This window comes from Varanus komodoensis, unplaced genomic scaffold, assembly GCF_004798865.1.
Source record: "Varanus komodoensis strain SLA01 unplaced genomic scaffold, ASM479886v1 scaffold91, whole genome shotgun sequence".
Classification (NCBI taxonomy): Eukaryota; Metazoa; Chordata; class Lepidosauria; order Squamata; family Varanidae; genus Varanus; species Varanus komodoensis.
In genome coordinates, this window is record NW_025336610.1 from 1,796,360 (window position 1) to 1,824,276 (window position 27,917).

The 27,917-nt window shown below is 56.2% G+C and overlaps 1 protein-coding gene across 1 annotated transcript in view; it reads right to left on the reverse strand.

Moving 5' to 3' along the window:
• Positions 1-509: 509 nt before the first annotated feature.
• PGM2L1 (phosphoglucomutase 2 like 1) overlaps positions 510-27,917 on the reverse strand; it is a 49,560-nt gene continuing 22,152 nt past the window's right edge. Inside the window, exons 3-15 of the mRNA XM_044418548.1 lie at positions 25,712-25,879; positions 19,361-19,467; positions 18,251-18,335; positions 15,686-15,769; positions 14,326-14,519; positions 12,956-13,145; positions 12,752-12,849; positions 11,415-11,595; positions 9,863-9,956; positions 8,742-8,871; positions 6,898-7,087; positions 6,359-6,492; positions 510-5,419 (exon numbers count right to left, since the gene is read on the reverse strand). Of these exons, the coding sequence (XP_044274483.1) occupies positions 5,317-5,419; positions 6,359-6,492; positions 6,898-7,087; positions 8,742-8,871; positions 9,863-9,956; positions 11,415-11,595; positions 12,752-12,849; positions 12,956-13,145; positions 14,326-14,519; positions 15,686-15,769; positions 18,251-18,335; positions 19,361-19,467; positions 25,712-25,879 (1,758 nt within the window). The 3' untranslated portion in view covers positions 510-5,316. The remainder of the gene's footprint in view (positions 5,420-6,358; positions 6,493-6,897; positions 7,088-8,741; positions 8,872-9,862; positions 9,957-11,414; positions 11,596-12,751; positions 12,850-12,955; positions 13,146-14,325; positions 14,520-15,685; positions 15,770-18,250; positions 18,336-19,360; positions 19,468-25,711; positions 25,880-27,917) is intronic.

Below are 27,917 nucleotides of genomic sequence, written 5' to 3' on the forward strand. Positions count from 1 at the left end.
AGACTTTTCTGTTTCCTGGGTGAAAAAAGTCCTCAAAGGGGAATGTTTTGCCGATGTGGAAGAGGCGAAACAAAAACCAGAAGAAGCACTAAAGGGCATCAAATTCGACGAGTGCAAAACCTGTTTTGAGCAGTGGAAAAAAAACTCTCGACGAGTGATTGGCATCAAATGGAGAGTGCTTTGAAGGTGGCTGAAGTTTGAACATGTAAAAATGAACACACAGTGTTTTATAAATAAATTCCTGCCCCCCCCCCACACACACGCCCCGCCCGTATGAAAGGCTGCATGAGTGCTACAGTCCTAGCAAAAGAGCACTTGGCTTTCATTTGGGAAAGAGGCGGCTTTGGGCTGGAGGGTGGCAAAGGGGTGGTTCCGGGGAAATCGTTCCTGTTTGCCTTTCCCCAGTCAGACGGTAGAGCCATGGAGGTTTTCTGCTTTCCTTCCTTCCAGGATAGAAGCCACTAGAATGATTGTCAGGAAGCTGAACAAACCAAACCTGGAAGCACACATCTATGAAGAGAATGCTTTATTCACTTAACACTTCATTGAATTAAATCCATGTCATAATCCAGACACAAACAACGTCCAACAGAAATAAAAGTGCAAATTTTCAGTCCACGCTTACAATACACCCATTGTCTCTTAGGCAGAAAAGCACATTTGAAAGTACAGAAGGATAACAAACAGGTTCTCTGGCAGTAATTAAGTTTCACTGATGAGGGGCCAAGATTGTGGTGATTCGCTCATCCCAGTGGGGGGAATGCAGAGAGAGTGCCCTGAAAGCCATGCCACAGACTGGATGGTGCCCGGGTTAAAACCCCCCGCCCTTCAGGCCACATGGGCTGCAAACTGGGCTGGAAAGCTGGCGGAGCGATTTGCAGAATAGCTCGCTTCCTTCTGGTTTCTGCATGGTGTATTTTGTAGCTGGGTGCATGCGCCACACGCCCCGACACACCTGAGCGATGGGTGCGGGCACACCTGGCCAGGAGCATCTTTCGCGGCCGTGAGAAGCAGGGCCATTCCAAGATGACGAAGAGTTCCGCTCCCTGGGCTGGAAGGGTGCGCCCAAAGGGGCCGCCAGCATCTGCGGGACCCTCCAGCCACAGCCAGGCCCCTGCGCCAAGCCCTTCCCGCTCCCGCCACCACCCGGGTGGCGTCGGGCGCTGGGCAACGCCAGCTGGACGGGCCCCGGCAGCTCCAGAGGCTCCTTTGCAGCGCACCTACGGCCAGGGCTGGGAAAAGGGGCTTCCCCGGCCACCGCTTCCTTGCACACGTGCCGCCCACAGCCGGATGCCCCCCAGTGGCCGCGAGGGCCCGCCAAAACGCAGTCCGGTGCATTGCACAGCCGCTGCACGTGAGCGGCTTTGCCGGCAGCCTCGGTAGAAGCCTGGCGGAGCAGAGGGGGCTGCTGGCGCCCACGCCAAGTGCAGGGGCCTCCATGCGCTGCCCCAGCAGAAAAGAGGAGGAGGACCGTCCAGAGCGCTTCTTGCTGGGCAGGAAAGTGGCCGCCCAGCTCGTTCCACGGCCAAGTGGCACACGGAGCCCCTGGGACATGCGGTGTGGGGGCCCGGTGCGTTTGTCACGGCCGGTATCTTAATTGCATGGAGAGAGAGCAAAGGGGGCTCTGCTACAGGATTTCATGAGACAGAAGATTGTCTTAACAGTCCAGAACAAAGGAAATTAAAGCAAAGAAATGCAGGATCGGAGGAGAACAGCCGCCACCCGATCAATTGTCATTGCACACTCAACTGGCAAAGCCGTGCCACACCAGCGCCTCACCCAGAAGATGCGTCGCAAAGAAGCCACACTGCGCCTCTGACGGGGCAGCCGAGGAAGCTGTCCTTCGGGCCTGACTGTGGGTATTCCTGCCATCTGGCAAGAGGCCCCCCAACGGAAAGGTGCAGGGGGCCCATGGAGCCGCAGGGCCACGATGCTGCCGCGAGAAGCCAGTTGGGGAGGGGAGGGGAGAGGAGGGGAGGGGAGCAAAGAGGCTTCCCGAATGGAATCGGGTTTCCAACATTCTGATCAGTGGAAAGCATCCCCACAGCAGCAGATCAGAGCAATGAAAAGCCTCCACCGGTCGGCCATCTCACGCCACTGGACAAAGCAGAGCGGCGGTGGTCTTCGCCTCGCACAGGCACAGGGTCCTCCTCCCCGTGGAAGTCCAGGAAAGAGCAGCGCTCTTCGCAACTGCCAGCGTGCTTGCCCTGCCAAGCGAGCTCAGAGGACCAGGCTCAGCAGCCACCTCCCCCATCCCGATGCCCCCCCCCCATGCAGTGGACTGCAGCCCCCTCGCTGGCCGAACGGCCACGGGAACTGTGGCTGCCGCAGCCCAAAGGGAAGGCTGCTGTATGGAGAGAGCACTCACAAATTAAACCAAAACCTTACTGCGGTACATTTATTTGTTCACGCTACGGGGGAGAACCTTCCTTCCGCAATCACTAAGCCATTCAGTTTGGCTCCTTCTGTACCCAAGCGGCACGCTTCAGGGTGGGCACCACGGATGACAGAACTTCCAAGAGGCAAAGAGCAAGCCCAACTTTCTTGGGATGCCTTCCAGCACACGAATGGAAATCGCCATGTTAGGGCTTCCTCATAATTTTTCCTCTCTACACGGCAGCACTTTCAAATATACAGTAAATGAAAAAGAAAAACGAGAGAGTAAAAAAAATGGGGGAGGTTCGACATTCAAGAAGTTTCACTTAAAGGTATGGGCCATCTGGAAGGCATTTTGCTTTAAATAAGAATAAATAAATAAATATTGCATGTAAATCCAGGGCGAAGTCCCCCAGGAACACCCCTTGCACAAGCCCCACGGAAATGCCAAGGGGGCACTCCTGCCGAACGGCGCTCCACGCCTCTCGTCCAAACCCAGCAGCGCCCTGCTATCCGCATACATTCAGCTACGACGCGGGTACCGCACAAAGCCGCCGGAAGAGCGCCAGGCGGCACCGCTCCCCCAAAAGCCCCGGCTGGGACTGGGGACCCACCCAGGTCTACCGAGAGCAAGCGAGGCTCCGGCGCGGGCTGCCTCACTTCTACCTCTGGGTGAGAGGATGCGAGGAATGTGAGCAGGCACCTTGCCCGCCTGTGCCCAAACGAGCCAGGCTGCAACTCGGGCGCAAAGCAGAGCTGCTTGCTGGCTTGCAAGTTCTGGCTTGTTTGGACGCAGGCCGCAGGCCCGGGTCCAGGCATCACGGAAAGCTCCCCTTGCGCGCTTGTGCGCGGGGGAGGCCGTGTGTGCATGGCTGCACGGCTCATTCGCAGGAAACCAGGATCGGCTGGTGATGTTGGCACCACTGCAGTCCCCGCGCCAACGGCCTGGCGGGAGACGCTCCCTCCATCATCTTGCCAGCTTCGGCCAAAAGGGGCCTCCAGGAAAAAGGAGGGACGGAGGCCAGCGGCAGGGCGAGGCTAAGCTGCAACAGCCCCACCAGCTTCCACGCTCAACATAAAATATGCCAGTATGCCTCCTCGTGAGAAAACGTGCTTTGGAGACGCACGGAGTGTGCAACTAGGCCACCAGCCGCAGTACCCCTCGTCTGGGTGTGACCCAGGCACGGGTTCCCACTTCACTTCGGCAAGAACTCAGCCGCCCTAAGTGGCGCTGCCCAAAGAGGAGCGTGAAACAAGCATCGAGCGTGGAAGCGCAATCGGCAGGCACCGCGGGGGGGCACACCGGGACCTCCCTTGCGCGCAGCTCAGCTGCCCGTCCCCGGTGCCTCTTAGCTACCCGCCTGGCAATGCCGTGCCCCAGACCTTGCTGCAAGGAGCAGCCCGGCGTGCAGGGAATCGCGGCCCCCACCGCTGCGCACGCGCCGAACGGAGCAGCGCCGTTCCCAGTCCCTCCCAGTGCCGGCAACTGGACTGAAAACGGCCTGCATCTGTGGCACACCCAGGCGGCGGAAGAGCGCCTCCAGCACAGAGAGCATGAAAAGCCCTGACCCACAGGCGTCCCTCCCCACACCCCAACCTCTTCTGGAGGCGCCCAGCCCCGCCAAGACCTTCCAAAAACATCCCCTCTCTTCGGAGGAGGCTCTGGCTCTCAATCTGCAGCCCCCCCCCCCGGCCCCGTGGTACCAAATAATGCCTGTGCTGGTCTGGAAGCAAATGCCGGTTAACGCGCACTGCCGGGAAGAGCTGACAGCGCACGCAGCAGGAAGGAGCAGGCCCGGAAATAAAATACTGTTGAGGCTCACCTTCTTTGTCCTAAAAAGCAACTAACAATCTCCATCACTAGTCATCTTAACCGCGATACCATTTTAACCACTCTTGGGAAAGAAGTAGGGAAGGCATATTTGCAGACTGAAGTGGAAGGGGGTGTCTCTTCAGGATGCCATCTAGACTCAAGCCACTCAATTGCCGTTGTGTCACGACCCTCTGTGAACTGGAGCGCCCAGAGGGGCTTTTCCGCAAGGCGAGTGAAGGCAGCCCCGGCAAGTCCATTTTTAGCTCTCCTGAGGCCTTTTGCATCCCTTTGAACCCTGCGGCTGGCATGCAGGCTCATTACCTTGTGGCCAGGAAGTCCGGCAGGCCAGCTTTCCCGGGGCCAAGAGACCCGAGGTGGGCAACCCGGCCCGTTCTCATCCTGAGACACAGCACCCCTCCAGCAGCAGAGCTGGCCACTGCTGTTTAAACATCGAGTAAACGGCAGTAAACGTATAAACAGATAAGAATCCGATGCACAAAAAGCACCTTTCAGAATAGGAGATTTAAATAGCAGGAAAATGTATGGCTACCAAACAACTCGGATTGAACTAGCAAATCTGAAGTACTGGATTCTACTGACGGACTGATAAAAATTAAGACTCACAGTACAGATTCCTACACTCAAAAGAGCTACAAAGAAGCAGGACTTTTTGCCAGTCCGAATCATCTCTTCTTCCACCTGGAGAGAGTTTTCCCACTGCCAAGGGCAGCGGTACATCGAAGAATCTAGATACCCGACATCCAAGATGCAGCCCATGAACAATCACGAAGGGTTTCTATTCACTTGCTTAGTGTGGTGGTGAAAGAGGTTGTGCGATCCCCTCGGGTCAGCATCACGCGTCCCCGGCAGGGACCCCCAGCCCTGCCCAAAGCTGCCTACCACCTTGGGCAGAAGGCTGGCAAAAGAGCACTGCTTCCATATAGGTACACTGGCTAGGAAACACACACACGCACACAGAGAGAGAGAGAGACCGAAAGAGAGAGGGAGAGGGAGACCGAGAGAGGGAGATCGAATTAATGCAAACAGGAGTTCTCGTCTTGGTTCCTTTGTTCCACGTGACACAGTGCATGGAGTGGCAGCTCTGCCAGCCGATCGCAGGAGGGGGGCTACATCGAGCGCCAGATCAGTCCATTCTTACTGGGCTCCAGGAAGTGCTCCACCAGCGCATCGATGAGCTTCTCGAAGTCTTCTTCCAGGAAGGCCGTGTCACTGAGAGCAGAGCAATCGAAGCCGAGCTCAGGGAGATGCCCTGGCCGCTTCCCAAACGCCAGCCCCCCCTCGGAACTGACGTGCGCCCAGTGCCACGGACGGCTCCCCACCCCACAGCTCTCAGGCTGGGCTGATCACCCCGTGCTGCTGGCGGGGAAGCAAGGGGTCCGCCTGGTTCTCTCCCCAGGGACAGGCCCGCCGGCTCAGGGAGGCCTGGCCTGGCAGCGCGGGTCTGACGGATGCAGCCACAGCCAAGAGCAAAGGCCGGACGCAAGCGAGGCGTCGGCAAGAGCCATTCTGCGGCAGCAACTGGAGCGACGCTGGCCTCGGGCCAGGGGAAGCCTAGTCCTTGCTCGGCCGTCGCTCACTGGGCTGCGAGCGAGCGCGGAGCAGCGGCTACCAGCGCCGGGCTGGGACGCAGAGACCCGAGTCCTACTCCCCGCTCGGCCGCGGCCCCCACTGGGCGACGCTGGGCCAGTCACTCACTGCCAGCCGAGCCTACCTGGCAGGGCTGCCAGCGTGAGGCGAAGGCGGGAAGCAGGTGACGCCTGTGAGCCACGCCAGGCTCCCTCGAGAGGGAGAGTGCGGGGTGCGCATGCAGGTGGTGGTGGTGGGCGAGGCAGCTTCGACCGGCCTCTCTCATCTGAGGCAATCTGCCTCACGGGGGCATTGTGAAGATCGGAGGGAGCAACGAGGACACGCGTGCGCCTCGGGATCCTTCCTTCGAGGAGGGGCAGGCTCGCAGAGAGGAGGAAGGACGGGAACGGCTGGCTGTGCCGCGGCCTGGCCAGAGGCCGTGCAGCGACGAGGCCGGGCTCGGATCACGCGCCGGGTGGCCCTCCGCTCCGCGGGGGCCGGGCTCCAGCCGACCGCTGCCCGGGACCAGAGGCGGGCCAGCAGCCGGCCCACCCTGGCGACGAGGCAGGCCAGGGCCCCTACCTCTGCTCTGGCGCGGCACACATCTCTGCGTAATACTTGATCTTTGGCTCCGTTCCGCTCGTCCGAAGAGTGGCCACGCAGCCGTTTTGGAAGGTGAAGGTGATCATCTGGCTGTTTTTGCTCACGGGCAACACCTGCCGCAACGAGATCAGCCGGATCCGAATCTGGGCCACTGGCCGCACCTCCCACCCCGCTCTGTCAACAGGGCCTCCCAGAAGCTGTTCCTCCCCCCTCCCCCCCGGCTCTCCCGCCTGCCGCCATGATGAGCTCGTTAGGGTCATCCCAGCTGCGCAAGCGGCATCTTTTCCGGGTGCCCGTCCAAAAGCAGCGAGCCCCGTGGCTGCAAGCCAGGTCGACCGTGCGGGTGGACCCGGCCTTTCCTTCCAGCAACAGCCAAACCCACCGGCTCCTCTCTGACCTCCCCCACGGGAAGCCCAAGGAAGAACCAACGGCTTCCCACGGACGCCCTGCGTGTGGCTGCGGGTCGAAACAGGCGAGTCGGAGGCCGCCGGGCGGAGCAAACACGCCACGCTACTCACCGACCGCTTGTCGGGCTGGCTGCTGTCGTACCCCGTGGTGACATCCCGGACGTCCAGGACGCCGTAGGTGCCACAGCAGGCAGGGTACGTGTTGGGCAGATCGAAGTTCCGCAGCCTCTCGAATATCCTCTTGATGGTGGCAGGATCGTAGCACAAGAAATAAGAGGTCCGGGAAATGTGGCAGCCGTACCTGCAGCGACCAGAGACACGGCTTGGGGTACGCCAGGGGCACCCCAAGGCCCCCGCTCCCGGATGCGCTGCCTGGCCCCGAGATCTGCTTCAGAGGCCCTTCCCAAAGAGCCCTCCCCCAAGGAGGCAGGGAGGTCGGCTGACAAAGCGGGCCCTTCTCCGCAGTTGCGCCCCACTCCTGGAACAGCCCCCCCCAAAGCCACTCGCCTGGAGCCCTCAGCCCCAGGCAAAAACAGTTTTGTTTCTCCGGGCATTTTAATAATTGATTTTATTCTGATAATGTCAACTTGTTTGTTTAATATGTACAGGTTTAACTCACTGCCCTCAGCTGTGCACTGTTTAATTGTCTCTTGTTCGTTGTTCATTGCAGAGGGTAACCATTAGTGGGGAATCATCGGGATGGCGGCCAGTGACAAGCGGGGTCCCCCACGGCTCTGTCCTGGGGCCGATCCTGTTTAATCTTATCATCAATGACATGGAAGAAGGGTGAACTGTCTGCTGATCAAATTTGCAGACGACACTAAAACTGGAGCAGTGGCCACAACTGAGGAGCAGGTACTCCAGATCCAAGAGGATCTGGACAGACTATGGAAGTGGGCAGGAGACAACAGGATGGCGTTCAATGCGGATAAGTGCAAGGTCTTATGCACTTGTGAAATAAGACCACGAGCAGCACTTGTGAAAGGGACCCCAGGGTGCTGGTTGACCGCAGGCTGGTTGACAGCTGTGTGATGCGGTGGCCAAGAGGGCGAACGCCACCCTTGGTTGCATAGCCAGAAGTGTGGCTTCCAGATCCAGAGAGGTATTGCTGCCACTCTGTGCGACTCTGGTGCGCCCGCAACTGGAGTGTTGTGCTCAGTTTTGGGCCCCTCATTACAGGAAGGATATAGTCAGGTTGGAGTCAGTGCAGCGTCGGGCCACAAGGTTGGTGGCCGGTTTGCAGGGGACGCCATGTGAGGCGAGACTGAGGGAACTGGGTCTCTTCAGCCTGGAGGAGAGGAGGCTCAGAGGGGATCTGTTGGCGACATACAGGTATGTGAGGGGGTGTCACACGGAGATGGGAAGAGACCCGTTCTCCCCTGCAGAGGAGGGCAGGATGCGCTCCAATGGAGCCAAGCTCAAGGAACCCAGATTCCATTTAGATGCCAGGAAGCACTTCCTGACAGTTGGGACCCCGAGGGTGTGGAATGGGCTTCCACAGAGGTGGCTGAGTGTGCAGGTGTTCAAGGATAGGCTGGACATCCACATGGTGGGCACGTCGTGAGCAGAGCCGGCTGGTGCCGGAGGTCAGACTAGATGGCCCGGGAGGCCCCTTCTGACTCGCTCTTGCGCTCTTGCGCGGTCTGCAGGGCCAGGACATACCTGACCAGAGGAGCTGAGCTCCAGTACGCCGACGGCACCTCGCCCCAACCCCCGCCCCGGCTCCCCGCGGCCCACAGGCCCCGGCCACTGAGCCAAAGTCCCCTCGCTTCCAGCCAGCCGCTGCCGGCCGTATTCGGCAGCCTGCCCCCGGGACCTCCCTGCCCAGGGCGCAGGGGCAGAGTGCACGGCGAGGGCCCATGGGCCACAGGGGAGTCCTGGCGGCAGGGAAATCGGCCGGGGGAGCGGCCGAGGCGCGGCGCAGCGCTCTTCTGCCAGCCGAGAGCGGGACTCACGTTCTGTAGATCTCGGCCAGCTGCTGGGCCAGGGTCCGGCCCCGGGCATCCAGGCAGGCCGCCATCTCAGCGATCACCACGGCTGCGCTCACGCCGTCTTTGTCCAGCACCGAAGTGCCGCACATGAAACCTGGGGATCAGAAGACCGTCCGCCCTAAGAGCAGCGCCGCCGCTTTGAACGGGCCATGCGGGCGTCCCTGAACCTGACCCCCCCACTGACGGACAAACACAAAGCCAGAGAGGGGAGCGGCAGAAAGGGGCCACGGGTTGCCTGGGCCAGGCTGCAGCTCGGCCTCGCGCCTGCGAGAGCCGCAGCGTATTTCTTTGGCTGCGGTTTGAGCGGGGCTGGCAAACATCTCGGTCGGTGACAGTGACAGTGACAGGAATGTGGCGGCTGCGCAGCGAGCAGGAAATGGTCCCGGGGGCAGTGAGGGAGAGACATGTCAACTGCACGCTTTGCAGCCTGGGAAGGGCAGCCGGCTGCCCCCGCGAGGGCCCGCAGGGACGGCAACCGCCTGGCCGCGCGCCCTGTGTGAGCCAAAGCCCCCACGCACTGGGCCCTCTGCAAGGGAAACCCGGCAGCCAGAGCTGCAACCAGTCTGGACGGTGCAGCCGCGAAGCCCCGGTGCCTCCGGGTCTCCCCGAGAAAGGAGTGGGGTGGGAGACCCAGGCGTGCCCTCAGATGGGCCCCCACTCCCACTCCATGGAAGGACTCCCAGGAGAGCCCCCGGCAGGTTGCACCCTGAGCATTTCGGGGGGGGGGGGTTGAGTTTTATTTCCTTAACATGAACAAATCCATTAGAAGGAATACGAAACGAAGCAGGCTAAAATCGACAACGCAAATGACAATGAACCAAGTGGCTAAGGGAACTCTAAACAAACACAACCGATGCATTGAGCCCCCCCGCCCTTGTTGGTCCTTTTGAAGGGCCCCTTGGATCCCACAGAGCAGGCAAGTGGCAATAAACCACACAAACTGCACGTCCGTGCAGCGAACGGGGAGAACAAGGCGAGGCATTCTCGTGCGAAGGCTCCGTTCCAGCCTGCGACGGGAAACCCTGGGAGAAATCCAGCGGCCGCAGCACGAGGACTGCGTGGCCACCCAACCCCCTCCGGCTCACCGATGGATTCCTCGAAGGCAAACAGGACTTCTTTGCCGCTGTCCAGGAGGTCTTTCACTCTGCTGCCGATCCATTTGAAGCCGGGGAGGGTGTCCTGGAACAAGGCAGGGGGGCGGTCAAGGGGTGCCCCGGAAGGCCTCCGGAGAGCCCCGACTGTGTGCGCAACCCCAAAGGGGCCTAGAGCGGCAGTTGCGCGAGCCAAGCCAGAGCGAGCGAGCGAGCGAGCTCGGGAGTCGGTGACCCTGCGTCCAAGGCCGCCTGCCCCATGAGCGTGTGGGAAAGCACTTCCATCCTAGGGGCGAAATCCCCCGGGGCTCCCCTCCCCGGGGATGCCGGCAGGAGTGGGCGGAGGTGAAACAAGGGGGGGCAGGGCCTCCCCCCCCTCCGATGCCCACTGCTGCCCTGCAGGCACATGCAGGGCTGCCCCCCTTCCCTGGCAGCCAGGCGGAAGAAAAGCTTCCCCTTGGAGCTGGTGGGGGGGGCGGAGGGGAGGGATTTCTCCCCATCTCCAGTACGGCGATTAGGATGTGGGGGGAGGAGGGAACCTAGTCGGCTCCAATGAGAGCATTCTGAAAACCAGAATCAGTGCGGGAGTCTCACTCGCCACCCGCTGCAAAAGGGTGTGCGCATTTAGGGGATTTATCCAGCTGGCTCTCGAACGCTGGAAGCAATGGGAGACGTTTCCTTTCCGAAACACAGAGACAGACGCACACCCCGCAAGCACATGGAAGGACGGGCTCAGCGGGCCGTGGTATCACAGAATAATCTCCGCGAAGGGCGAGTGGAGGGAGGGCCTGGACTGAAGGCTGCCAGGAACGAAGGAGCCCCGCAGCAGAGGGGCTGCAGCCGCCACCCCCAGAACGCCCGCCAGAGGGCCGACAGGGTTGCAGCCACGGGAGGATCCGGAGGGTTCCTGCAGCCAGCTTCTCCTCAGCCCTTCCAGCGGTTTGCTTTGCGAGCTTTTAAATCACAGAAAGCCGGAGCTGGAAGGCTTTCAGCCCAGCCACAACAAGGGAAGCGCCAGCAGCAAGAAAGGGCGGGGATCTCTTTGTGCAAAACCCAAGCACAGACAGCTGCACACGTTCCGGATTGGAGAAACAGTCCCAAAGCTGAAGAGGCTGGTCAAAGGCCAACAGCTTTGCCCTCCAGCATGGCCACCGGCCCTGCTGCCTGGGGATGATGGGAGCTGCAGTCGAAAACATCCTGAAGCCTGCTCCAGCATGCCCTTTAACAACCCACTTGCTCTTCCCACCTGCTCTGCTGCCCCTCAGAACGCAAACCCTTTACCAGGGCAGCGTCCCATCACCCCACCACAAATGCCAGAAGATTTTGCACTCTACCATGAATGCGCCACCTTGACGCACCCCACTGAATGCCTCGGTGTCTCCCTGAACCCGCCCTGGGCGCAGGCAACAGTCCTTCCCCACAGGGAGCCAAAGGAGAGTCAGTGTCCCCGGACCCAGAAGTCTCCGGGGCAGTGGAAGGGAAGGGCCCACGAGCTGCAGGTGCCGGGAGGGGTGATGAGGACCGGAAGAGAGGATGAGGCCCTTACTTCGAAGTGGAACCCCTCTCTGAGCGCAATGGCCTTCAGGATCTTGGAGGAGACGGTAGTGGCCAACATGTAAACGTTCCCGACATCGGCGCCGGCCGAGCGGTTCTCCTTCCAGCAAGTAAACAACCACCACCCAAACAAAGCTGCCAGCTCATTGCCACTGAAAACTTTCCAACGGCCACTGAAGAAGAAAAAAGACAGCATCAGAAAGCAACAGGCGTGCCCACAGGGATGCGAAGGCAGAGGAACTCAGCCCCGCTCCCTCTACAGTTATGGAAACCATTCGGCTGGGGTCTGTTCGATGAGGGGAGCGGTTCTGTCCAAGGAACATCCGGCCATCAAGAGCGATGCCAGCGCCCCCGCCTGCTTTGGGCCACGCAGCCCAGCATCCACGCTATGGAACACTTCTCTACCGATTCCCATCTGAACCAGCCCCTCCCTTCCCTGGGGGCACCTCTGCACGGTTCTCAGGGAAAAGCAAGACCGGACAAAGCAGAGGCTGCAACACGGAGGACTTTCAAAGGGAAATGGGCCACGTGGTGCAGGATCAGGCCATCAACGGTACCGGCCACAGTGACCTCTGGTACCGAGAGGCAGGCACCTGGTCAAAACCAGATGTGAAGGGTGGGGTGGGGGCTTTCACGCTTGGCTTCGGTGGGAGCAGAATGCGGGACTAGACTGGACCGGACCCGATCCAACACGGCTTTTTAGCAGGCCAAGATCAGGCAGAGGGAGAGCTCGCCGAGGGAGGAGCTGCGCGGAAGAGCCTTCCAGCAGGAAGGGCCACAGGGAAGGAAATGGAGGCGGGGGAGAAAGCGGAGGGAGGCCGCACGGCTCGGCTTGGGTGGGAGGACGCGAGGAGCCCTGCGGGCGACGGGGAGGGCGAGAGGGCGAGAGCCACTCCGCGGGCGTTGGCGTTCGCCAGAGGGCTCCCCTGGCACGCCGTCAGCACCGTGGACAGCACAGCCGCCGCTCAGCAGAGCCGGAGGGACAGAAAGCACGGCCGGCAGGGAAGCCACAGCCAGGAGGAGACAACTGGAGGCCCAGCCGTTGCGCAGAGACCTTTGCTGCCTGGGGAAGGCAGGCGCAGAAACATTGCCGGCCAAAGGAGGGATCACAGGGCTCCCAATGGGCCCCCTCCGGCCATTTGATTCTGTTCTGGAAATACCGGTGACAAAGGACAGGCGGGTTCTCTTATGTTTTAATGCAAAGCCACAGAAAGGCCCCACCCCAACCTGGAAAATGAGCTTCAACGATCAGACAAGCCAGAGATGGAAGGCTGCGCCTCCCAGAGAGCCCGCAAGGAGTTGGGGGTGGACTCCCCCCCCCGAACTCACTTCTCCTGCCGCTCCGCCACAGCCAGCCTGTCCGCATCCGGGTCAGTGGCCACCACCACTCGGGCGGCTTCCTTCTCCGCGAGGCGCAGAGACAGCTCCTGGAAGAGGCCGTTCGTTCCTCTCAGTCGCCGGGTGAGCCTGCGCGCGGGACGCCGGCTGGGGACCGGCACCCAGGGCCTCCCCCGGGTCGTGCGCCACACTCACCAGCACGGACTCCCCCTCTTCGGGGTTTGGGCACTTCACCGTGGAGAAGTCTGGGTCCGGGTCCTTCTGTTCGGGGACTGGAATGGGGGGCTGGAAGCCGAACGTCTGGAAAGCCAGCTGCACGTAGTCATGACCAACCCCATGGAAAGACGTGTGGACAAACTTCAGGTGGGTCTTTGTGTTCAGCTCCCTGGAAGGGAAGCAGCAGCAGGCCTCGGAAAGGGGCCGTTCTTTCCAAGGGGGGCACAGCCAGGCACGAGAGGGTGGCAAGCCAGGAAGGCCCGTCCCTCGGGCGGGCAGGGCGACTGAGGGGGATACCAGGGATCCCAACCAAACACTGGATTGGCCACCAGCCCTGCCCTTTCTAGATTCCATTTTCGAAAAGGCTGCGCAAAAGACCACCAAGTTGCTGCATTCTTGCTGTGATTTTTCACGGCAGCTCTAACGGGCATGACTGCCCCAGGAAGAGGGCCACGGGCTTCTCGGTGGCATCCAGGCCGAGCCAACTTCCATTCCCCTCCGAACTTGCAACTGCCCGGACTCCTTTGCAGCAGGGCTGGGGGCACCCCACCCGCTCCGGCCAGTCCTGCAGATGCATCCCAACCCAGGCGCCCTCGCCAGCCCCACTCTGGCTCCTCGGTGCCACTTACTCTGTTCCCCCCGTGCCCACACCCCCCGCTGCCCTCCTGGCAGGCCGCGGACGGCGACCCCCTGGATGCAGGTGCCAGCAGCCTCTCCAGCACAGACCAAAGTCACATGCGTCACTCTGCTCTCTTTGGACACCAGACCCGCATCGCCATCATACGGTGTGTGCTATTTTATTGCTGGCATATTCTTTTCACTACTTCAGTAAACAGCCCTGGAATCTTGGATGGATCAACAAGCAAGCTGAGACATCCGGATGACGACGGCAGGAATAAGGGCGTGAGAGCACTTCGGGAGAAGCGCTTACTGTTCTGACCGCTCCGCATCTCTCGCGTTACCCACCGGAATGAGAGCTACGGAGGGATACCCACAGTCAAGCATGAACTTTTGAAAGTCGGCTCTGCAGCACCTGGCATCTCTTACTTGCCTGCAAATTATCTGAACATGCCTGCTCTGAGACATCCGCGGGGCCAACAGCTGCCCTTCACTTTTCCCACCCGCGAGCCTATGGGGGAGCCGCCACGGCCCCTGCATTCTGCCCTGCCCAGTTCTGAGCCTCCCGCCTCCAAGGACCGCCAAGGAGCAGAAGTCAGAAACAGAGAAACGGAGCGAGCCACAAGGGGCCTCCCGGGCCATCTGGGCTGACCCCCGGCACCAGCCGGCTCCGCTCACGACACGCCCGCCACGCTCTCCGAATACGCCTTGGCTTGGCTTGCCTTTCTTACCTGTGGTAACAGATCTTTTTCAGATCTTCCATGTAGCTCGCACATATTTTCTGCAGAGGGTCTCGGGTGAGAGGGCTGCTGTCCGCCAGATTCTCATTCCAGGAGTCATTCCAGGGCTCAACACATTCGTCGATACATTTCAGGATCTCTTTGTCATGCGGAGATGTGATCTGAGCCCCGTTTTCCCAGTACACCTGGAGTGAGAGCTCATTCAGTGCACGCAGGGCTTGCATTGCTTTCGAGCTCCAAGCCGCACCGAGAGCAAATATTAAAGATACAGTGACAGTTGCAGAAAAGCCCGCAGTGGGGCTAACTCAGCAAAATACAGTAGTGGCACATGTACAGTATTTATTTACAGTATTTCTTTACCGCTTTTCTGTGCAGGCATTCTCAAAGTGGCTTGCATTAAAAATAAACAAAACGTATAAAGCAAAACCTCGACCCGAACCCGAGCACCGCGGAGCAGAGTTCGCAAGAGAGACAAGGAAGGGCAGCACAGTCGACATGCGAGAGTCAGGAAGAGAAGAGCCACCGAGGGCGTGTTCAGTATTTTGTTATCTACGGTTGGAGCACGTGGCCAGTGCAGAAATGAGTGACGTCAAGAAGGGGAAGGAGGGGTCTGCTGCACAGAAGGAGCGCTTGCGTCCATATATGCCCGGCCGCCCCTTGAGATCAGCGGGAGAGGCCCTTCCCCGGGAGCCCTCCGTGAAGGAAATTAGGAGGCAAAGTACCCAAAGGAGGGCCTTCTCTGCGGTGGCGCCCAGTCTGTGGAATGCGCTCCCCGGAGAGGTCCGCCTGGCGCCGTCGTTATTTGTTTTTCGGCGCCAGGCCAAGTCCTTTTTATTTAAACGTCATTTTAATTGTTAACAATATTTGCTTATTTACCTGGCTAGGGCGACTTCTTTTCTTTTCTTTTACAACTTTTCTTTTTTAACTTCTTTTATATCGTTTATATTTTTTATTTTATATTATTAATTTTAATTTTATATTGTTATTTTTGTATTGTATTCTATTTTATTTTGTTGTGTTTTATTCGCCCTTGCCGAAGCCTCGGCAAGAAATGTCATAATAATAGACATTTAATAGACATAATAATAGACATAATAATAGACATTATTATGACATAGAAATGTCATAATAATAATAATAATAATAATAATAATAATAATAATAATATCCAGCAGCTTCAAGGTTGCCCTAACTGGCTCCCAGTAAGAGAGAGTACAACCCACATACCATGCCGGTTTTCAAGATCCTGGATCTGTGGACACGCCTTCCAACAACAGATTACAGTGGCCCTTCCTCCGCCCCTTCGCCCACTGTCCGACCCTGGCAGGCACGGACGGTGTTCCCAGCGTACCTTGTAGCCGTTGTCCTCCTTCCGGTTGTGGGAAGCGGTGATCATCACGCCAGCGACTGCTCTGAGCTGCTGCACGGCGTACGGCTGCAAGAGAAAATCCCTGTCGGTCCCAGTGCACCAGAACTCCTGGCGGAGCCTCGGGAACCCGTCACAGGTGCGCCACACATCTGCTCAACGCGGACCCGGAATGCCCAATGCCAACCACAGATTGTTTACAAGGTAAAGCATTAAAATAACAAGGAAAAGACATCACAATTTACAACTGCTTAGATATATCTTTCTATGTAAGTTCATGGTCTCATGACATCCAAGACGGCGTCAGCAGTTTTCACACATACCCAACCATTACAGAAACACTAACATGCGTGGCTGGACTCTGGCCGGCAGCTCATGGGTGCAATCTAGAAGAATCCTGGACTACTTGAGTTGGGTGGGGCCACGAGGGCCACTGGCTTCCTCCTCGGCTCAGGGCTGGACTCTGGGTTAAGCCTTCTCTCCAGGTGGCCGTCCAGCTGCAGAAAGTGACCTCTTTTGCCACCTCAGCTGCTGATGGCGACCCCACGCATGAAAGCCCCCAGACTGCCCCGTCCTCGGCAGCCCTGCTCCGCTCTTGCAAGCGCAAGGTGGTGGCTCCCTTGATGGCGTCAACCCGGCCTGTGCTTGGTCTTCCTCTTCTGCCCTCAAATTTCCCTGGCCGGGAGTCTTGCCTGCGCTTGACGCACCCGACACGTAACAGCATCAACTTTGTCATTTCTGCTTCCAGGGACAGTGCTGCTTGATTTGATCTGGGACACACCTATTCAGGTGTCTGTCCTTTCAGGAAATCCACAAATTTCTCCTCCAGCACCATGTCTCAAACACCTCTATTTTTTCTGGTCAGCTTTCTGCACTGTGCGATGTTCACCCCTAGACATAGTGACTGGGGATACGATCATGCGGATGAGCTTGGCCTTGGTCTCCAGTGAAATGCCCTTACACCGGGTGGCCTTTCTGGTCCATTTCTGCCCTCCCACGTCTGCCTCCCTCAAATTTCTCAGCTGCAGCATCCCTTTGAAATGAGGACTGAACTAAAGTATTCAGGATCTTTCCCAATTTCAATGCCTTCGGTGTTAACACACAGTTCTGTAATTGTGATTTGTATCTTCCTCATGCTCGGCTGCAGTCTGCTTTTTCACTTTCATCAGGAGTTGTTTCAATTCACTGCTGCTTTCTGCCAATAATATGGAATCTCCTATATAGCTTGTATTATAGATGTATCTCCCACCGATTTTCCTCCTTCCTCTGATCCTAATCCAGCTTTCCATATATGTTTTATATAAAGACTGAACAGACAGGGAAATAAAAAATATTCTTGTCCGATACCTTTGCCTGTAAGAAACCATCCTGCCATCTTTCCATCTATTCTGTTTCGTTCTCGTGCATAGTTCTTCCACCTTGCCTTTGTTTTCTTCTGGTCAGAGAGTATGTTCCTCTGTCCCTCAACCTTCCTAATCTAGGTCTGAATTACCGATTCCTTGGGTCTTTTGGAAGAGGTCTCCTGTTTTCCCTCTTTCGTTGTTCTCGTCTATTGCTTTGCACTAGTCACTGTAATAGTTCTCTCTGCCTCTGTGTGGCAGTCCCTGAAAAGCTGCACTCAGGACGCAGGTCCTGTTTCTGTCACCTCCTGCTCGTCCTTAGGCATGGTGAGCCTTCCGTCACCCATCTGGGCCTTTTCTCTCCTTCTGCTCCAGTGATGGTCTTTTTGCATTCTTCCCAAATAACGCCTCTGCTTTCAGTCCAGTTCTTCTGGCGTGTTTACACGACTTCGAATAGTCTTAAGTGTGCTCAGCGTTCTCCTTAAGGCATCCAAGCGCTGCAGGCGGAAAGCAGCCGTGGGCGCTTGAAAGCCGCTGACGGTCAAAGCGCAGGCTGCTCTACAACTTGCCGTGGGACACAAGAGTGTGAAGTCCACTAGGACTTGGGGGCTCGCTCAGTGTGTTACAGCTCAGGATTCTCCACCCTCCATGACTTTGGGACTCCGTAACTAGTCGTTGTACTACTTGTTCATTGCTTAAAATCCCCAAGCTACAAGCTGTAGCCATGGCAAAGAGGACATCTGAGAAAAGAAACACACGCCCAGTGCGCAGCCTCTCCATCTCTGGCATGAACACATCAAAATTACTGCTACTAGAATAAAACAAGACGTCACCTGACGGTCGACCAGGAATGCCGCTTCCCTTGCAGGTGCTGACACTGCTACAAACAGAACTTTAAAATGCGTCTAAGACAGGGATGCAAATTGTCTCCTTCAACTCTAACATATAACCACTACAAAAACATCATTTGATCCATAAGACAGAGGGCTAACCATTGTTCTGGTTCATAATTTCTTCCTTAAGTGTCAAAGAGATCGATCCACCATTCTTGCATGCAGAGACTGGTGCTATAACAAGACCGGTACGTGAAGTCCGACAGAACACAACTTTGCTGAAGTCGCACCACCACGGAATTCAGTAAAGTCGGTGGATCCGAGTCATAAACTGCTGTCTGTAGGCTACAAGCGTTAAAGAAAAGGCAGCCACTTACCACGAAAGGTGTTGGAACGTATCTTGAGAACAGGTAGACGGGCACTCCCTTAGCGAGCAGGACTGCAGCCGTGAGCTTGGCAAGTCTATGGAAGGCAAGGCATGAGCGATGAACGAGGCGCGATGAACGAGGCACGAGCGAAGAACAAGGCCCACGCCACCCCCCAAGTCCTCAGCCAAGGAACCTCCCCAGCTGAAATCAGGCCAGGGACCCGGGTCGCAGGCAGTCCATTGCTCCCTCAGGGTTAAGGCTGCCCCCAGGACTGCGCCCGTTCAGGTTTACATCTTGCCTTGTAAAAACAAATGAACAAACCAGAAACGCCCTCTGAGCGGTTTAAGCTTTACATCTCTGCACACTAATTCTGCCATTCCCCCTCCCGAGACATTCTCTACTTGCATAAATGGGATGAACACAGGACGGATTTCTGAACCCCGACTTACACACATTTTTCCTGTTCAGCTGTCCCATTCTTGCTGTTGCCACATCATGGCTCACATGGTCTCCCTCCTCCTCTCCATCCTATCCTGACAGCGACCTGCTGAGGTGAGCTAGGCTGAGCCTAAGTGACTGGCCCAAAGACACCCAGCGGGTTTCATGGAAACGCCCCAGTCCCAGCCCAACACGCTAAGCACCATGCCATGCGGGCGTAATGAGCAAACAAACTGCCTGCGTCATCAATGGCGCGTTTACAAGGCACCGTGAAGGTTTGTGGGCAGCTTCCGTGCTCCCCCGGGATCCCAGCCCTACCTCCGTGGGGCAAGGGGGGGAGCCGTGGCTCCAGAGCTGATGCAATGGTGTCAACAGACGATGATCAATGGTTTCATCAGCGCATGTGTAAACACGCAGCCACGGAAAGAGCCAGGCCTGCGCAACAGGTGCTGTTCCGGGAAAGGTATCGGATCCATGGGTTGAGTTACTCAACACAGACCTCTCCCAATCGGTTTTTCTGCTCTTCTCCTCCCCCTTCAGAGTGAAATTAAATCCGCAGTGTGGAAGACGGAACAGCGACATCTTCCAGATTTCATCTCGCTCCCAAAGTGTTCGGAGCTGCTGTTCCGAGAGGAACCGAGCTATTCCAAGCCCGTCTTTAGACTTCAAGTAAACTTTTACCTTAAGCTGCTGCAACTGCTGGTCACCTGGCCTCGCGTGTCATAGCCGACGACAAAACCTCGCTGCTTGAAGTCTGAGAAACATTTCTCAAGGTATTTGTACATCCCCTGCAACCAAGCAGAAGAGAGGCAGGTGCATGAAAGGCCACCGTCTGCTAAAATGTTTAGATCCTCCTTATCCCACTGGCACAGGGCAGATCCTGGCACAGGATCGTCTGCCCCACGGACATATAATCTGTATTAAACAAGGACAGGCAAGCTCTATTTTTCATTTAGATTGCCTTCCTTTGTTCTTCGGTGGCCCTGGAGAAAGCTAGCTACAAATACAGCATAATCACATCGTCATCTTGCACCACTCCCGCAGAGTGAATTGCACAGCCCTGGTGCAGTGGAGGTGAATTTAAACCAAGGGTTTAAATGAAAGGGAGGGAGGGAGGCCAATTTTAACTGCTGATGCAATTTAAATCAGATACTCTTCTGATACTTCGTCAAACGGTTCCTAAACAATTGCACAAATTTAACCGAGAGTCGCAGCTTCACATGGACAGAGACTGCCGTCCTTTTTACGCTGCTGCCTCACTCGCACGGCCGGGCCGCCTCCTCGCCACGCTATGCACGCCTGCAAGGCCCACACAGGGCCCTTCTCACGACAGCTGCCAGGAGCTGGGGTTCCGCCTTCATGCGTGCAGAAGCCACAGACCTTTTCCTTGCAAAGTGCCCTTTAATGACCAAAAAAAAGCACTTAGAATGGACTTCTGAGCACGCACAGAGTGGCTTGTTGAACCCGATCCAGTATTCACCTCCGGGAACTCTCCTGATGAATATGCCTGGGCCCCGTCCCTTGCGGACAGGCATTCCGGTGATGCGTGCAGTCCGTGTGCTTGCCAAGTAAGTGTGGTTTGCATAAACAAGCCAACTTCCCAACACGGGGTTTAAAGTTGGGTTGTTCAAAATAAGCTAATGTTAATCCTGGTTTGTCAGCTTGGATGTCACAAGGTGTGGTCTGGCAGAAACAGAAGGAAAAGCTTGCAAGCTCTTTGCAGCCGCTCTAGAAGAGGAAGGGGCCTGCTGGGTTCGGGGGGGGGGGGGGGGGGGGGGGCGGCCAGGCTCCGTCCTGCCGCAGACTATGGAGCGGCACCTGAACGAGGAGGCCGATGCTAGAGATGTACCTGTAAGGCTGACAGGCAGATGCTCTGATTATTAATATTAACTAAGTTATGCTTTTCGTGTTTTCAGAATCAGAACAATCTGAGCCTCACCTTTTAATTTTCTGACCCGTTCCACCTGGAAGCTACAGGCAATCAGGAATTCCACCCAGGACTGTGGGCCGGCAGAGGAGAAGCAGAAGGCTCCGTTCCCCCATCAGTGCCCAGCAAAGCAAGTGGGCAGACCCATGGAGGAGGAAGCCCGTCCCCCCATGCCACCCGCTCTGCCAGCCTGTTCGGCAGAAGGTAGTTTTTAAACTAGCCTCCTCGGAGACTGGGATCCTGCCTTTGCATGCTGGCCACAGAAAAGGGGGCATGATAAAACGCAGGCTTGCTTCTTAAAAGTGGGGGTAATTTCTGTGGGTTTCTTAACCAGCTCCTCGTGGACGTCTTTCATCAACCACAGTCCTCAGTCCAGCACTGACCACTGGATTGTAAGGGCAGCAGAAACAAACAGAAAGTAAGAAACTGGGTTGGATGAGTTCAAATCTCCAGGGCCTAGAGGAGATAAAGGAGCTGGCAGAAGAACTCTCAGAACCACGCCTTGAAAACCATGCAGTGATTACAAGAAGCCAACATGGATTTCTCAAGAACAAATCCTGCCAGACTGATTCTATCTCATATTCTGACTGGGCAACCTCCCTGATGGACTGTGGAAATGCTGCAGACATCATCTGCCTTGACTTTAGCAAAGCTTCGGACAAAGTGCCCCATAATATCCTGATTAGCAAACCTAGCTAAAATTGGGCTAGATGGAACAACGATCAGGTGAATCCAAAGTTGACTATGGAACTGGACTCAAAGGGGATGTTCATCAGTGGCACCTTCTCAAACTGGAGAGAGGTGACCAGTGGCGTCCTGCACAGTTCAGCTCAGCATTTTCATTAATGTTTTGGATGAGGAAGTGCAGGGAATGATGGTCAGATCTGCAGATGACATAAAACTGGGAGAGACAGCCAGTACCCTGGAGGACAGAAGGAACGCCCAGGGTGATCTTGGTCAGTTAGAATGCCGTGGGCTGAAAGCAGCAGAATAAAATTCAATAGGGACGCATACTGCAGATGGGAAGGATCTTGGAATTGTTGCCGATCACCAGCTAAATATGGGCAAACAACGTGAAGTTGCTGCAAAAAGGGCAAATGCTATTTTAGGCTGTATTGATAGAAGTATCACGTCCAAACCCAGTTAAGTACTAGCTCCCTTTATTCAGCACTAGTCAGACCGCATCTGGAATCCTGTGTCCAGTTCTGGTCACCACAGCTGAAGAAAGATGCAGACAAGCTGGGAAGGGCCCAGAGAGGGCAACAAGGATGATCCGGGGACCGGCGGCAACGCCCCCTGAAAGGAGAGCGAAAGAGCTGGGCATGTTCAGCCTCCAGAAGAGAAGGCTGAGGGGGAGAGAACAGCACTGTATGTGCACTTGAAGGGTTGCCACAAAGAGGAAGGCAGGATTCCTTCTTGATCCTCTCAGAGTGCAGGACATGGAATAACGAGCTCAAGTTACCAGAAGCCAGATTCCAACCAGATACCAGGGGAAAAAATCCTAACTCTTGGACCAGTACAGCAGTGGATGCCATGACCTAGGGAGGTGGTGAGCTCTTCCTCGCTAGAGGCGTTCAGGATGCAGCTGGACAGCCATCCGGACAGCCCTCTGACCTGGATGGTTTAACCTGCGCCCTGTGCTGTGGAGAGGGGGTGGACTCAACGTCTTCTGGCCCCTTCCAACTCTACTCTTCCATGATCCTGTGATTCTGCGACATTCTCCCAAAATGTGCTAGTGCAAATGCAGTTGATTCAAATGCTAGAATGTTCTAGCTCTGTGGATACTATCCTGTGATACCTCCAGAATTACAGGCAGACCTCACTGCATACCGTAACCATCTCCAAATGCTTGGCACCCTAACCTGTAATTTCACTTTGTCTTGAAAACTCTGGGTACCAAGGCCGCTTTTAGGGTACCTGACATAACAGCATCTTTCCTGCTTCACTTCTGCCTGCCGGGTTAGGGAGAGCTTTCCTGTCCTGTCCTGTCCTGTCCAGTTTTGCACAAGTCCTGCTGGGCTGGGGCTCCGCTCACGCACCACGGGCTACATCATCTCTAACTCAGCAAAAAGCCTGCACGGACAGAGACTCAGAACCTGAATGCTGATTAAGCTCCTGGCACTTTGGCGAGACAAATCCCAGTCATGGGATGCTGACCAGCTAGTCGGCGCGCTCATCCGATCCTCAGTGAGACTGGAATGCAAAGCCTTTCCCTTGTCATTCTGACCGCTCTGTGGATTTAGCTGGGATGCCACAACGGGAGTGCAAATTCGTATGAGAAGAACTGCAGGTGCCATTTCATGCCCGTTCTATTTTCCACACAGACATACTTAGAAGGAGCAGCTCTGCAAAAGGACTGGAAACCCAGGAGTGGCTTATTTCCTTCAGACTGTGGGCAGGAAAGGCTCTGAGGATGCCTGTCAGGCGACCTTCCACAAACTTACCTGGGGGTAAACTAAATCTGGACTCAAAAGATTTGGTCCCAGCCTAACCACAAAACCACGAAGCAGAATCAGCCAGAGGGATGCTAGGAGGACCACCTGCAGAATCAGAGTTGGGAGAGGCCCGCTCTGGCCAGCCCCTCCCCATCCATGCAGCAACCTGCTCAGGACATCCCAGGACAAAATGTGTCCGAAAGTTTTTGTTGTGAGCCGCCCCGAGGCTTTGTTGTGATGGGGGCGGCACAGAAATGTTTTAAATAAATTAAAATTAAAATTAAAATTAAAATTAAAATTAAAATTAAAATTAAAATTAAATAAAGCAGGTGTCCCAGAGTAAAAGCAAGAGCTGTACATAGTTCCCAGTGGCCGTCGCAAGCCAGCCAAGATATGCTAAAAGAAGAACATAACATAACCCAAAGCTGTTCATTCCTCCCCAGCTACCAGCCAATGCCGTGACTAACACCAACAGCACATCTGTGGCGGGGAGTGAAATTTCACAGGGATGTAACCCTCAAGCCCCATCTCCAGCTGGGCAGTCTGCCACCCTAAGCAAGGGAGGGGGGAATCCAGGACCTTGGAGGCAGCTGCATAACCCTAGTGAGCCACAGCTAAAGCAGCGACGTAAGAACTGCGAGTCACCTTCAGAAACCCAAGACCTTTTCTGCAGGCCACAGCCATGCTTGTGTTGCATAGAGAACATTTCCTGAGCCACCATAGCCTTCTTGGGGGAATGAACAGGGGGCGTGTACACACCTGTGCAGGTGGATCTCTGTCTGCAAGCAAGCTCAGAAGAGAATCCTGGGCACGGGAGCACACCTGTCCAAGGGCACCACGTGCGGGGGAGACCAGAGGCACGAACATTACAAGCGGCTGCAGTAAAGGCACTAATTCTGCTTACAAGCTGGCCAACGGATGTGGGCCTGGCACATGACCCAAGATGCGTCCACAGAACCCTCTACTTTGGTGCAGCTTGGACAATAAGCTGTAGCTACTCACTATGGTAAAGACAGACCAGCCCGGACCATATTAATTTTCTCTTCAGGACCATGGAAAAACAAGTTTGGGTCTGTTTAAAGCAAGCCACACAGCTGGCAGCTTGCCCAGATTACTTTCTGGACTTAACCTTCGAGTTAAGGAGGGAAAAAACTGCCCTCAGCAAACTGAGGGTAGGGAAAAAACCTAAGAAGCCACAAAAACTCCTCTGGTTTAATCTAGTTGTCAGAGAAAGCTTACTTATGCAACCCAAAATAAATACCAAAGTAAACAAGCGCCAAGAAAGAACATGACCTACGGAGCGAGCAAAACGATGCAGCCTGGGAGACTCCCTGGTGTCCAAACCGGCATTTTCTGCCAAGAGTGCTTATTCCTTCTTGTCAGCCAATCCAGAGTTCCTCATGCTTTTAGCAAACCAAAACACAAAGGAAGCACGTGCCCTCCAGGCTGTCAGCGCATGAACAGCTCCAATGTCAACAGCCCACACCAGCCGGAAAGCTCTGCCTGCTTCCTTAACCGCTCAACAAGATGCACCCACGTGCACGGCCCTCCCCGAAAGCCAGGCCCGCCCCCAAGAAGGCAAGTTTCCAAGAGGAGAGCAGGTACACCTGAACCAGACCCCGCTCCTAGAAGCCCCCCTCAGGCACACATATCGCTCTGTGGGGCTGGTAACAAGCAGGTGTGCGTGGAAGCGTTCAGCATGTTACTGATGCCTATACAGGAAATTACGTCGACAATGTGAGAGGCTCAGTGTATACATGCAAACAGTAAGTTAAAGAGCAGCCCATTGTGGGGAATGGCTCTCTGGAGGAACTCGGAAATCTCAGCCGTGCCACCCTGAACTGTGGGACGGGGACCACGCTGGGCACGGGGCAACTTGCAGAGCCCGCTGTGGATGCTGGGTCACCAGCGTTTGGCTTCTCTGTGGGCAGCCCCCCGGTGGCCGTGTCATGGGCAAGAAGGCTGCGATCTGTTTGCTCCAGAGAGTCTCCCCTGGGGCTCCTACCCAGGACAAAACCCAGCGCTTGGGCGTCTGGTGGCCCAGGCACCGACCTGGTTCCCGCGGGGCGACAGCCCCCCGAGGGCTAATTTGCCGGCAGGGCTCGAGTCACGCAAGTGCCTCTCGCCGTATCGCATGAATGCAGGTGGCAAGGGCGGCTTCAAATTTAGGCCACCCTCAAACAGACCAGCGTCTGTGTTGGAGTGACCTGAAGGCAGTCTAACCTTAGAGCAACACCTGCCACCTGGGTTCACACGAGAGGACGGGCCACAGCGCGCCACCTGGCTAGGGGCACCTAGCGCATGCCGCTCATTCTGTTCGTGTGCGTGCAGGGCAGGTCCTCCACACCTGTGCACAGGGACTATCTTATCTGCCACCGACCTCGAGTAAGCTGCGCCAGAGTCTGCTCAGCTGAAGAGAGGGCACAAATGCCTTTAATCGATAAAGTGTCGTGTGCAAAAAAAGCAACTTCTCAATCGCTATACTAATCCAGGTCATTCATACTCTGTGGGGCAACAGTGCCAGAAAGTTAGGAGGAGTTAGCAGAAGAGACACTCTTCATTTGCAAAACAAGGTTGTATGAGAACTTGAGGGACAGAAAGCAGCACGCACGGTGAAAGAGCCAGTGTTAAAGGACCGGGAGACGTGTCTGTCATCTCCATGAAACTCACCTGTGTCGACTGGATCACGGTAAGATCATTGATGTAGCAAAAGCCAGCCCCCATGGCGGAGCGGAGCCCAGCGGTCCCAAAGGTCAGTCTCCGGCACAGACGGTCCCGCAGCTCCTTATTCCTTCCATTCCGTAACAGGTTTTCGATCTGCTCCCTTGTTTTAGGATTCTGCAAATGAAAAGCGTCATTCTGTGGAGTTTTACGATAATGACAATCAGAGGTGAAGAGTGCTCCGATGGAGTTTCGGTGCTGCGTGACAGAACCAACTATTTGCACTGGCAACCCAGGCAACTCTGAGGCAGCAGCTTCGACTGGTGGAAAGCGCGGCTAGTTTTCGGTCTTGAGATCATATCTGGAGGACAGCGGGTTCAATTTTCCAGGTTCAATTCAAGGAGATGGTTTTACTCCTTCAAGTCCACAGAGGGGCCACCTGTCTCCCTGTGATCCTGCCCAGTCACTACAGGTGCAAATTTTCGAGGCCGCCCTCTCTCAGAGGCCCATCTGTTGGACACCCAGGGAAGGGATCCCAGTGAATTGCTCCCAAAGAGCGGAATGCTCCCCCTTCAGAACGGGGACTGCCCCCTGCCTCCACCACCCTCCCAACTTCTCAAAAATCTGTTATGACGCATCTTTTTGGTGTGGCCTTTTAACCCGCTTCCTAACACAGTTCTGGCGGCTTATCAGGGCTATGGCCCTGATTTCCATGTTTTTATGCTAGCCTCGCTTTACTTGGAATTGCTGTGCCCTCCCTGGTGACTTCTCTGGAAAGCTGGCACAGTCTTTTATCAGCAATAAGGTACATACGTTGGGTTACTCCCAAGGCCAAGTCTAATGCCACTCGCAGCTCCTACCAGCACGCACCTTCCGCCAACCAGCCTCTCGAGATCAGCGGTGTGCCAAAGAGGGATCTTGCCTCATGCAGCAAGACCCCCCGATAACGTGGTCTGGCTAACGTCAGTGTGGGCTAAACGAGATGCTTCTTCTGCCGCAGCCCGATGGGCCTCTGGGAGTCTGCCCTCGCTTTTTGAATGCTTACGCTTTGTTCCCCTAGTCAGGCTCATGCCGTTCCCCACACGCCAGCAAGCTGGCAGCTCCCACCAACCTGTCTCCACCTGAAGCACGCTCCAGCTCGCCGACACACTCGGCAAGACCCAGTCCCTTTCTGGAGCCTCACCTGAGGAAGACCTCAGCAGCCAGGCCCCGGGAGTGCTGCAATCCCCTGCCCCTGGCCCACGGTGAGCCAGCCCTGGCTACAAATATTCCTCCCGCTGTTTCTGGATTGCAAGAATTAAGTCTTCTGCTTTCGTCTGGCATCCCACACAACTATCCGGTTTCCAGCTGCCCACATCGTGGCAGCACTCAGAAAGCTCCTTAGCGCTCTCGTTCTAAATGAGAGGAGAAGCCAGGCAGTCTTAATGAAGCCCCCTCAGATGGGCACAGGCGTTCTGGAGCAGGGCGGGCCAGAGGGGTGCCAGCCTTGCAACAAACCAGAGGTGCTGGCACATTTTCCCATGGCAAAGATGGGTGCCAGGCAGATGGCTCCAGAGCCCGACCCCAAAGGCCTCGGGGACAGGAGGACGACTTTATGCTTCACGCCACCTGTGGCAGAATTCACAGAACATGCAGCTTGGCAAGGGCCAATCCAGCTCAGGTTGGGCTGCCGGGCTGCCCACCCAGCATAAACTGACGTGTCAGCAAGTGGCAGCCCGCCAGGCGCTCTATCTCGCTGCCAAGCGTCCGGCCCCAGCTCTCCATGCTCTGATGCCCGGGCTAGACTACGGGCAGGCATCCTGTGCAACGCCACCCTTGGAAGAGGGCTTGGAAGCTGCAAGGGGCACCGGAGCATGAACTGGGACGGCCCACTCCGACCACAGGGAGCCTGTGCTTCCCAGCCTATTTGTAGGCTCACTCGAAGGTGGTATTATTAGTCGCAATATTAGCATCACTTATATTTATGCCTTTTTTCCTTCCAAGGAACTCAAGGTGGCCTACGTCATCCTCCTCCTCCTCTCATTCTTATCCCCACAACAGCCCCGTGAGTGGGTTGGGCTGAGAGCCCGTGACTGGCCCAGTCCCCCAGTGGGCTCCATGGCCGAGGGGGGACTAGGACCCACGTCACCCGAGTCCCAGTCCCACACTCTTAACCGCTGCACCGCTCTGGCGTTGTCTTTGATGTTTAATAGCAAAGCTGGAAGGGGACAAGAAG